Raw genomic sequence first — 13,108 nt, forward strand, 5'->3', positions numbered from 1 at the left:
TCTTAACCAATCCACCACCACCGCTTCATAATACATAATATGATAATAGCTTATAATTTTAAGCGCTTTGTTTACGTAAGTGGACGCTTTACAAATTTACATTGATAAATAAATAAATATATTAGGACAAATCACACAGATTGAGCTAGCCCCAAAGTAAGTTCGAGACTTGTGTTATGGATATTTATTTTATAACAAATACATATATATAATAATAAGCAAGACCCGGATCAATCAGGATTAGATCATGTTCCATCATGACCCGACCGGGGATCGAACCCAGGACCTCTCGGTCCAGTGGCAAGAACTTTACCACTGCGCCACCGAAGTCGTCAATAATGATGCTCAAGAATAAGCGTAATATATCCATTTCAAGTTTATACAACACATATGAATTTAATTTGACTCTCCTCTATTTGATTGACCTCTCAATTTACAGACATTTTAACCGGTTTTTGTATAATATTGATATTTGCTAATATAATTTCGAGTCATTAGAAAAAAATTGTAAACACGTTGGCGAGTCGTGTCTAATCCTTATATACTACTAACGGTCGGTGACTACACCAATTTTTATATTGTCAATCGATGCTTCGATAAATCTAAATGTGAAAGATATTCTCTCCGCTTCCTTGCTTATAACCTTACTTATTTCAATATTAAATATATGATAGCAAAATTGAAAAAGAGTACTGGTTTTATTTAAAAAAAAACTGGTACCTATATCTGAAACTTTATCGGTAAAATTTGATATAGCTAATGAAGTTTATGCATCAACAGTAATCAATTAATTGAAATCGAATAAGTACGTAACTATTTCAACAGTTAATAAAACTGAATTGAATTCAACTATTTGTATACGAAATTACAGGACAATCAGATTTAATGTTAATTTATTACCGAATAAACTTAGAAATTGGACCAAACTGCTTGTAGTTAGCACAATTTTCTGCATCTGTTGTTTTAGTGTCACCCAATATTACATTATTAACTCTCTCTTTCACATCTACGCGTGTTTCCGGTTACATTGAATGCTGTGACGCCCCAAAGCCCAGTTCATGTAAAAAATAACCATGAAATTTTGAAGATTTGGCTATGGTTTTACAACCGGCCCCCTGCCTGACGTCAACTCTTTTTGGGAATGCCGTTATTGCCTATAAGCTGTTAAGTCTATATGTCAATTACCCCGTAAGACATCCACGGGAAGATATGCAGTGGTCCTATACTAGGGCGGGGGACCACGCGCCTAAATTATAATTACAATTGTAATGGTTTCAAACAATTTTAGTTACATCAATTTTGCAATTGTTTAATTCGATTTTACATTCCATATGACATTTGCGTTCATTGAAGATGGCTAAATCTAGTACTAGATCTATCGGAGGGCTATTGATGTTAGTCGCACGCGCATAATAGCGTTGCTAATTCTGTCCGGCACAGACTGAAGATGTGCATTGTTAGATGTCACTACCGCTTCTGAATTTGGGACTAACGAACGCACGGTTATATTCAACTGAAACCTGTTTTTCAGCTTTTAGATTTGGCTCGAAGGTTGATTTAGTTCTTTTAGATTGAATTCGTCGAGTTGAAGTTTTCATGTTCTTAATTTAATTTAGCACGATCTTTTCTTCGATCAATACTCTCTTTCCGTAATGAAAAATATCGCGCGACAACAACAAAAAAAGCCGTAGACATAGAATAGTATTCAATTAATTAAATAACTATACTCGGTCATAATTTTATTTTTGCTCATACAAGAAAGAGAACGCGTTTTAGATAACAAGATCAATTCTTGACCCGCTTTGGCAATTCAACTATCTATAGTTTCTGTGTGGTCGGACCGTCTCAGTTTATTGTCAATTTTCATAAATTCGTTCCTGTGATACACAGTTTAGCCGATTCTTCGTAAAACAACAGTTATTAGCGAGTCGATCGTAAACCTAAAATTGGATGAGAATCGAGCCACAAACATTTTTTAGGGTTACCAACCCTGAGTTTGAGTCTTGAATATTTAATTTTCGTCATAAAATCTCATGCGTGCAGTCACGGAAAATATGCTTTTTCGTAATCGAGCCCGTAAATTATTGTGATTTGACAGTTAAATGCGTCTTCAGTTCGGTTTCTTTGGAAAGTCAGTTCTGTCACCCAAAAAATTTAATATTTTTACTTTCTTCTACTTATTCTTTTTAGATACTATCTATAAAAATCATTTCTATCCATAAAAATGTGACATTAAATGAAATATTTTGCTCTTAAAACAACCAAAACAGTAAAAAAATATCATTAATACACATCACCGAATAGAACAGGGGCGTGGATTAAATTCCCTCTCGATTTCAATTTTTTCTTTTTTTTCATCTCTTTATTATTTTCAATAAATACTCCCTACTAATATTATAAATACGAAGTTTGTGAGGATTTATGCGTGTAAGTATGTTTGTTACACTTCAAAATCAACTGGACGGTTATGAAATTTGGTACATGGGTAGAATATATCCTGTAAAAACATAGGGTAATATCCATATCCAATAGAGTTTTATCCCAAAACTCCCAAGGGAGCCCCGGGGCGCAGCTAGTAACTAATAATTTAAGAAATATCAGCTACCATAGCATATATTAAATTTTTTGTGGTTGATGACTGAAGCGAACCACTATCTATGAGAACAATATAACTAATTAAACAATTCGGCCTCGACCAGAGGCTATTGACTCTGTAAAATAGTAAAAACATCAAACATAAAAAATTAACGGCCTGAAATCTACACGCAAACTATTTCTATTGGTCATTGAATCGCTGTTGCTGATAATAAATTATTCACAAAAATTTTATTTTTTACACAAGTTTTTATTTGAATTGATTTGTTATAAGTACACGTCACACATAAGATTTAACATAGTTTTAAAAATAAAAATGAAAAAAAAAGTCTGGAATAGAGCGGGAATTGAACTCACGCCTTGGTGTCACAATGTTTAAAATTAATTTTGTCAGTATGTGTGACATGTATAACAAATCAATTTAAATAAAAGCTTGAGTACCTACTCAGTTTTATTCTATTAATTACCTAATTAATAGAATAAAACAGAATTTCTTACAAGTAACAGTGAATTTTACAGGCGTTCATAGCACGCAAAAAAAGATTCACACGAATATTTTGATTCGGAAGTGAAAATCTAATGTTTTGTTTATTTGGATCTCCTTTGCCAACCCTATTAAAATAGGTAATAATTTCGGTCGCTCCTATATGAAGTTTAGCCTCTATTCCGATTCCTTACTATGTCTTCGGCTATTTCTACCATCATGCCCACTACAGAATATACCATCACTCAGACAGATCCCGATGCGAATGCGTGAACATCGGTTAGTTTGTATGAGAGCTTATATTTACCGCAATGAAAAACCAGCAATTTGTGTCGAAACCGCGTAATTTTGGCCAACTGTTGCCGTTTGTCGAGCAGAAGGTTTTTCATTTCACTTCTCGCTATCTAATCAATTCGAAGTGAGACTCAGCTAACCAATCACGGTGCGCCATTGTGACGCAACGACAACCACGCCGCGATGTGATTGGTTCGCTGTATCGTTTCGATAGTTAGAAGTGAAAATGCAAACCCGCACTTCGCCCTCTGATGACGAAAATTGCGTGCGAAGTGGTATTTTTTTTAAAGTAATGCCTTCAGAATTAATAAGATTTGAAAGTTCGCACCTACAATTTCGTGATTAGTTCATCTTATTCCAGTCAAGATGCAGTTACCGCATAGCGCTACTGCAATTAAATGCAACAGTGGCACATTCTGACCTTCCATCCATGTGTCTTCTGACTGCAATGTAAATAATTTATCTTCGGAGTTTCCCGTCTCACTTGGGAATTTCTCAGTTATACACTGGCTGCGCCGTGGGGCTTCCCACCAGTGGGAATTTCGGGATGAAAAGTATCAGATCTGTTATTCCAGGTTATATCCAACAACATAACAATTCGTCCAGTTGATTTTGCGTGAAAGAGTAACAAATACACATACATCCTCATAAACTTTCGCATTTATAATATGAATAGGATAAAAGAAAATATCTAGTTTTCTGTCTAGGTGTGGCGGAAAAACCTTGACCTCACATGCTTCTTTTCCTGGTCAAATTGTAAAAGTCAGTTAAAGAAAAAGTTTAAGACAATGCATTAATATGACATGCCCTGATAGTGTACCAAGGCTCAGCTCCCGACGAAGAAACTCCTCAAGAGTACCGTGTAGCACATGTTTTTACACACACGTTGAATGTAACAATATATTTCTGACGAGAAGAAAAGCTCTAATTAAAACATTTTTTTTTAATTTGATTACAAAATCCAACTTTTAGAAGCGCCTTTTCAAAACTACGTGTATGAGATATGGCTCAGTATATAAAAGGAAGGAGGTAAATATCTCTTCATAGTCGTATTCCTCTTGGCTGGTCGTTGTCATTACGTGGAATGAAACACACAACAATTTTATTGGCATTAGTAATGGAGTGGTTTGCCATTGCCTTCTCCATACACACAAGTTAATAATAAACCAGTGTGCAGGTTTCCTCACGATGTTTTCCTTCACCGGAAGCTAAGGTAGACGTTGAAAACAACTATACATGAGTCAGATTGGTATACAAACTCATGTGGCACGAGTAGGATTCGAACCTGGGACCTTTCGATCCACAGGCGGGCGTCTTAACCATTGAGTCTACCACCGCTTGAGAGGTAAATATACCTATCCTTAGGTAAATAATATAAAGATTATTGATTTACTGCCATAACAGTACTAAATGTCAATAGATCAAAGACGCTAAGAGTTAAATCTGTCCGTTCATTGCTGCCAAATTCTAGCTAAAAAGATGACATCTGAGAATAGTGTCATTTCTGATGGCTCGCCCAGTTTCCTTTGAGTATTTCCGTAGTTCACGTCACGGGGTCGACGAACCATTGGTATTAATAAATATATGTATATGGAAAAATCACACAGATTTGTCCCAAAGTACTAACTATACTTTATAACGTATACGTATAATATGTAGATAAATATCTAAGACCAGAAGAAAAAAGGTGTGAAAAAGAACATTTTTCATGTTAACCTAACCTGGGATCGAACCCGCGACTTGTAGTGTAGCAATCCGGCGTGCATTAGGCTACAGAATTTATCATTATGCTTTTAAAAATCAATTAGTTTCCTAGTATTTGCGAGTTCGCCCGCGTGAAAGTCGGTTTTCCCTCTAGGCGTAGAATAGGATAACTCCATATCGGTAGATAGCATACGAGGCGACTGAAATACGTACAGCTTGGCAGCTGAAAGGCTACAATAGCACTCCCAAATAGTGTGGACGTCAGCAGGCGGCCGGTTGTAAAATCACAGCCAAATCTTCAAATTTTTGGGTTTATTTTTTACACTGATATCGCGTTTCAAGGTGGCACAGCCGCAAGTGCAATCGGGAACACGCGCGTGTGAAAGAATCAATCAAAAAATCCTTTCTCAGTGCTATAAATTATACGCTATATAGAAAATTTTCCACCTACAGTCGACATTACATACATTTAACCCAAAAACTTTTGGGTTGATGTAAAAAAAATTCATTGCAAATTCACCGCTATTACTGCGACATTAAGGGTTCATTAAGGGTAACTGCCTGTCTGTTCCGCCTTGTGTCGACTTTGAACGATATTTATTATATCGGGCTCTGCGTCGAATTTTATGTAGATTTATTAAAAACATCTGTATGGAAAAATGTGTGAAAGATTTCCTCAAATGAGTCATTATCATAATCAATTTATTTAACGTCATCAGGTCGACGAACTGTAATAATCAGTGTTTTAAATTATTAGATTATTTTTTTTATAAAAAAACAGGATAGAGTTTTGTCAAATATTTTCCATGTCTATCTATATGTTGCCTTCTATTATGCTTACTTACTATCCCGCACTTACTAGAACGTTCTTCTTATTTTATAGCTATCTTGTGGTTGGAGTATACGCCACATCTCTATCCAGAGGGCGAAGGGCAGGTTTGCATTCTCACTTCTCACCATCGAATCGATTCGAAGTGTAACGCAGCGAACCAATGACATCTGTTACAATATTCCGTAAACGCATCAAAGAGTTTACTTTATTGCGGCAAATTGAGGGCAATATATATATATATATATTTCCAAGTAATTTATCTTTATTCCTTTTTTTACACTTTTTCCTAAGTCAGTATATGTTTAATCCTATTGTTTGCTGTTGTTTGTTCCTGTTTCCGTACATATTAACTTGTTTATTTTCCCACCTTACCTAGTTTTGTACTTGGTTCCAGCTGAAAATCAGCGCCTTGGCTCGATACCATGGCACCATGCTGAGCTGGTCGCCATTTCGGCTTACATATTGTTTTCGATCTATATTCGTTACTCTTTTGTATGTTTGGATTTTATGTGTTTGCCGAATAAATGACACAATCTTTCTTTCTTTCATGTAAAATCTATCGATTTTATGGAATCAGGAAATCTTCATTACGCCAATAGTTGACACTCACGACTACAATGTGTAACAAACAAACAAGTAGACAGAGTTATCTTCGGTGAGTACAGTGAACAGCACATAAATCTACCAAAAATCGTGGCAAATTCGCCGCTATTACATAAGGATAGAGCAGAGTAACTTGACTTGCGGTCGTTCGTACGTCTATATTCATAAATTATGTTCTTTTTGGTGTGCCGTAAGTTTTATGACGAAAAGATAAATGGACCACACTCAACGGTTAACACAACGGAAGGATCGCAGTGGTAAGCGCGCTCGGCCTTTGATAGTGGTTAAGTCACCCGCACAATCGTCGGTTACTGGAAAAAAATTATATCTTATAAAAAATTGATTATCTTGAGATCCTCCGCGCTTCAGAAGGCACGCTTTTGGTCTATTGTATTTGCAGTCGTCAAAATCCGCCAATTCGAAATGGGCCCGCGTCAAGGGTCATGGCCCATCCCAATGCCAATGCCAACGTTTGATTGTTACCTCTTCATGAATAATCTATTAGACCGATATTTATGAAATTTGGCACACGGTTAGAAAATAACCTGGAATAACACATACGGTACTTATTATCCTGAAAATCCCACGGGTGCGAAGCCCCGGGGCGCAGCTAGTACTCCATACATAAGCAAGGCCAGTACCCCAGCATTGGGGACATTTGAATGACTGATGATGATGAAGAATGAACGATTAAAAATATAAGAAAATATATATTACAGCAAAATAAAAAATAACGCCTTTAATAAAAATATGTTTATGAAAGAGATCTTTCCAATTACGCAGCTTATCACTAAAACGTCACGCCCAGCTGTCACACTAGTGATAATGCTATATTTATTAGCATTTCAATAAGAAACTACTTGAAACATAGGGGTGAGGAAAAGGGATTAAGAACTTATATAACTTTTATGAACACAGGGCCGGTCTGCTAGCAGACTATATATATTTGTTTGCAGTTTTATCAATATATTTTCTAACATATTGTTCTTTAATACAGATACAGTAGGTATATCGTCTATCTCCCTTACGGCGTAGACAGAGCCATGTGTCGGGAAACTCGAATCAAATTTTAACCCGCTTACCGCAAATGAATCCGTTGTTTCTTATTGAGATTTTTTGTGAAAAAAACAAACAAATAATTACTGTGAGATATATTAGAAGTGTCAAACCCCGCTGAATCGTTAACAGACCGGTGAACAGATAACGTAATCTGGTCTATTAGTCGAGTATTTTTTTTATTTTAGGATTATGTTTCAAAGTGCAATGAATAGATAGATATCACATGTCTACACTAGTATTATAAAATAAAGTCCTGTTTATGAGTAGGCTTATTAACCTTTTCATAATACTAGTGTAACACTATAAATAACTATTTATAGTTGAAAGTGAACGAAGTGTTACACTAGTATTAACTGAAAGTGAACGAAAGTGAATGATTTCAACTGAAAGTGAACGAAGTGTACAGCCAAAAATAATAATATGTCTAAAAGGAAATCGATATGGCGGGAAAACAGTATGTATAGTCAAGCGCATGTCCAGTTATTCTGCACGAATCCCTATGCCGCGATAATAACGTCGAATTTGCAATGAATTTAGATAGGTTGATGTGCTGTCTACTGTACGAATCGATACTGTGACCAGTCGTTGTCTTCGACCATTTATTTGTTTGTTAAAATTTGTTGTTCCAAGCAAACGTATACTCATAAACAAATAGAGAACTTAATAGCATTAAGTTCGCAATTTGATTGCACTTTGCACGCAACTCTCCCAAGATAAATTTATACGACGCAAAAAAGTAACACAATATATTAAACATAAATTTATTTAAAGATAATGATAATTTATTTAGTTAGTGCGAAATAAAACAAAATGTCCTCCTACCTTTATGTTCATTACTAAATGAATGATTAATGAATATAAATAACCTCAATAAGCAATTCTAACACCAAAACAACAATATTGTTTAAAACAATCTTTTTCACATAATAATCATCATTTAAATGCAAACTTGATAAGCGCAGGCGCATGAACAGCCCGCATCCACGTTGTGTATTTAAATGACCTTGACCTGTATTAATTAAAAAAAGAAAATTATAATGTGAATTTGACACCGAAAATAGTTTAAAGGATGGGGCACACTTGCGGTAATTTTTTACTTAAAAAACCGGGTTTATTTAATGTGTGATTCGGCAAACTCGGATTTTTGTACGAGTTTGTGGTCAAAATATTAAATTTAGGAAAGTTTGAACTTACGAATTTTCAAATTAGTAAACAATTTTGACCGGTTATTATATTGAAATGTAAACTTTTCCTGCATATTACTTCTAAGGGTGAGTTGCACAGTCAAATTTGACGTTGATTTTAACCGGCCGCGCACTGCTGACTTTTAGACAAAATGGCGTAATTTGTGTTTTTCTGCGGACGTTAAAGTTAACGTCAAAGTTGTCGGAGCAACCTACCCTAAGTCTACACATTCGAAGTAATTGCAATAATTTGTTGTACACTTTACATAATGATATCTTTATCTCTATCGATTATGTAATTTGTAAAATGAACATTTTAATAAAAAAACACATGTCATCTTTACCATTTGTTAGCCCAAAGAACAGAATAAAAATTTTCTTATTAAAATTTTGAGAAACTTACATGTCGAGTTATAAATAGTATTTTATTTAAATTTACACATTTTGATGTAAATTAAATTTAAATCGAGTATGTGACAGTTTATAAGAGATAAGCACGTCATTCGATCGATACCTGAAGTTTGGTAAATCGGTTTTATTGTAATATTATGTATCGATACCATATTGAACTGATACCGGGTAAAGTGTGAATGGTTTGAATTAATTGATATAATTCTTGGAAATTTATGAGATTAATGTATCTGTTTACAAATAACTTCGCTTAAGATAGTATTTTACTAAATTATTTTTTATATATACTTTAGTTATTTTGTATCGTGGTGTTTAATTTTTGGCAATAAATGTTCATTCATTCATTCATTTTATCTTTTACACGGAAAAAGACAAATTCAAACTAGTTTAATATTCTTTAAATTTGTTATCCAGAGAGAAACATTAAAGGGAAAATTGGGTACTACCTATGTATGGAATAATCATTATACAAACACATTACATAAAAAAGTGTTAATGGTCTTACAAAAAATACACTTAAATTTAAAAAGCAAATATTCGGGTCGTTCTACTTAAATTTTATATCATTAAAGTCGAGTTTTAGCACATACGCAGATAAACATCGATGGCATATAAAAAATACACTCATTCGATTTGTAATGGTATCGATTCGAATAAAAAAAGGTGGAAAAAATGCCTAATGTTGTATTAATTTTGGCCATTTTGTTATCAACTTGATTTGTAATATTGATTTATACAGAATTTTAATTCTATTCGAAATTTATTTTTGTACAATTAACACAAACGAAATCACTTTAAAAATTATGAGAATTTTTCGTCTGTTGACAATTTATTCACTCCCAAAAAGAAGATATATTTAGACTTGATAATAAAATTCAAAGTTGTTAATTGATTGAAACAAAAGCTCATATTTGGTGTTAGTGATGACAGACGATACCGTTACATACACAGACAACATAATGGTAAAACGTAACTACCAAACCGGTAGAACTCACTACACATTAACTGCAAAACATACTGAAAAATCAAAATAACGACAGTACATAATTATCACTTGAAAAGTGAGTTAAATATAATTTATTATCGCAATAAAATGAAACGTGTATTTAAGAACAAAAATCTAAATAACAATGACTATTCAACTTCAAATATATATAATATTAATTATTCATTTTTTTTTCATATTTTTATTGGTACAATGAAATAAAATTTAAACGAGAAATTATATTCGTACGAACGAATTTTAAAAGTATTGATGCACAGTGGACGTAAATTGCAAAGATTGCGCTTAAAATTGACTTGATTTTGGTTTTTTGCATTAAATTCTTATTCGCTTCAAATAATTAGAAGTGAGGATCTGTGCCACATTATTTCATACTAACAGTTAATGCAAACTGAAACACAACTGCGAGTCAAATGTCAACAATATTTTATTGGTGGCAACAGGTCGTTACCGTGTTACGCGGAACGCGAATTCCTCCATGTAAAATACGTATCGTAACGCTGTACCGTACGTCATTAATAATAGTATACCAGCTATAGGTATTCATGTTCATGACGTGATTAGTAGATTCCGTAAAATATAACTTGATTATAATGACAGATGTCAAATAGTATGAAAATTATACATCTTTCTCTGTCGCTTTCATTTTGAATGTATCGGTTCATACGGTTGTCATATGACTCTAGTTATATTTTAGAAAGTATATGGAATGAAAATTATTACCAGAATTTTGTATGACTGATGAAAGATACAGATATATTTTGTGACGCAGATGACAAACCATTGAATGCAGAAACTTGAAATTTAGACTTGTAGTGTTTGTTCTAATAATCTAAGAGATCAAATGAAAATGTACATTTAGTCTAGCGGCCTATGATTTTGAATCCTATTTGTGCCACATAATATGAGTTTGCGTACCAATCTGAATCTTCCGGTGAAGGACAACATCCTGAAGAAAAGCTACACACAGGAAAACTATTAAGTTCACTAGTATGTGAGCAAATAAAATCACAAGATGGGCGTATTTGAAATGCTTATATATATCTCAGATGTTTTAGGCAACTTGAACAAAAATTTACACCAGAGCTAACACTGTAAAACACTCGATAAGAAGAACGAAATAATTTAACCGGTTACTAACCGTACCAACATCAGAAACAAATTATAATTAGATCACCCCGTCCACAATCCTCACAAAAACTAAAAAATTTTGTTTCAGATCAAGTGACCCCGCAAACACTGGATCGTTTGCGGTTTTAAACCCGACACGCGTGAATGGCGCAACACTAGAGCAAAACATGCAAGAAATGCCGTACCAACGAAAATCGCGAGTGAATCGAACTGTCTAGCGAACTAGACAGTGATAGAGATAGCAACAAATAGTGCGGGGAAAGCGATGTGTTGAGCAGTGACGGCGTCAGGCCGTTTGAAATGGGCGCGGCGCGCCATGATTCCGCGTGCGCGCCCCTTGAGGCTGCTTATTGCGGCGCTTGCGCTGGCGTCCTGTGCCGCGGTCCCGGCCCCGGAGCCCCGGGCCCAACGGTCCGCGAACTTAAGCCATATAACAGGCACCTCGCGGAAAATACAGATGTTCCTCAAGAATCGCTATCTGCAGTTATGGCCAGATGGCACCGTCAACGGCACCACAGACGGCAACAGCGAGCACAGTGAGTACTTTTTATATTCTTCATGGCAATCAAAATTATTCAGTTACTTGTTGACCAATAAATGGTAACTGCGACTTGGGACATGATAAGGACAAGCTATGTTTCCACAGCTTCACAGTTTATCACATAGATTGTTAGCCGAGGTGTACTTGTTCGGGTTTTCTTGGCATCTCCCAACGCCAGTCCGGAGTCTATTCGTCGTGCAAAATTTAATAATTTTGTAATATACATCGATCGAATGCCGTTGCACACTGCTCTGTGTACGTTTTGTCTTGAATGCATTGAAAATCACCGCGCAATTTAAAACATTCCGTGTTTTTGGGCCCCATTTATTACAAATTGGACCACTGGTATCAGATTTTAGGGCTGCCAAAAGGCTTTTAACATTATATTTAATATTATACAGTAAATGTATTATTTACTTGATTGTGATTCTTGGGATGAGTACATGAACAGGCTCTCATATCTTCCTTATCTGAAAAGATCTAGAAAGAGTTATCTGAAAAGTTAGTAAATCGAACGGAAAAAACTGAAAACACAACATTGACATTTCAAGACGGTTAAGACCAAGCCAAGTGAAAATTTTATTATACCAGCTGTTGTCCGCGGTTCAAACTACTAATACGAATTCAAACATTTTGACAACGTATCAAAAAGGACAAAAGCTAAAATCAGTGCCACAATCTTTTTAGACATCTAAATAGCTCGATTAGATCTACTCGATTAAATATCATTCTATAACGTGGCACATAATGATATACTATGTAATATCAGGTCTAGTGAACCAAATTGTGATAATTACTCAATTAAGTTAGCCCCAGGGTTAACTGCGGTGGTCTACAAATAGGTAATAGCTATGTTTTACTGTTACTTATAACAATTGCACCGGTTGTAATGGATATTTAGTATATTACGAAATACGAACAGAATACTCTGTTAATATACTTAAAGGTAAAGACGAATGTCCACCGTGAGTCTTCAAAGTCGCTATCACTCAATTCAATTGAGGTAGATCATTTAATAAATTAGTCACATATAGTCACTACTTATCGAATACAATCGGGCTTCGCAATCATAAAAAGATATAGGCGGAACGGTAAATAGATTGGTTATGATTTACAATTTAATTATCGACATAATAATATATCGTTGTTATTGTTTGAGTAAATTTGAATCAATTATCATTATTATGAAAACACTTTAGAATGTCAATCGTTTCATTCTTTGTCGTTAAAACACTCATCCAGAGTGTGAAATATTTTATTTATGAGC

General features: G+C 34.7%; 1 protein-coding gene across 8 annotated transcripts in view; it reads left to right on the top strand.

Annotated features, from left to right (window-relative positions):
- The window catches only part of bnl (branchless), a 165,016-nt gene that overhangs the window by 23,389 nt on the left and 128,519 nt on the right, over nucleotides 1-13,108 (top strand). For 7 of the 8 annotated variants that reach the window (XM_053759554.1, XM_053759553.1, XM_053759557.1 and 4 more), the window contains exon 3: nucleotides 11,389-11,836. In XM_053759554.1, the coding sequence (XP_053615529.1) occupies nucleotides 11,617-11,836 (220 nt within the window). In that variant the 5' untranslated portion in view covers nucleotides 11,389-11,616. Of the gene's footprint in view, nucleotides 1-11,388; nucleotides 11,841-13,108 lie in introns of those variants that run through there. The other variant, XM_053759558.2, reaches the window with a different exon arrangement.

This window comes from Plodia interpunctella, chromosome 19, assembly GCF_027563975.2.
Source record: "Plodia interpunctella isolate USDA-ARS_2022_Savannah chromosome 19, ilPloInte3.2, whole genome shotgun sequence".
Lineage (NCBI taxonomy): Eukaryota > Metazoa > Arthropoda > Insecta > Lepidoptera > Pyralidae > Plodia > Plodia interpunctella.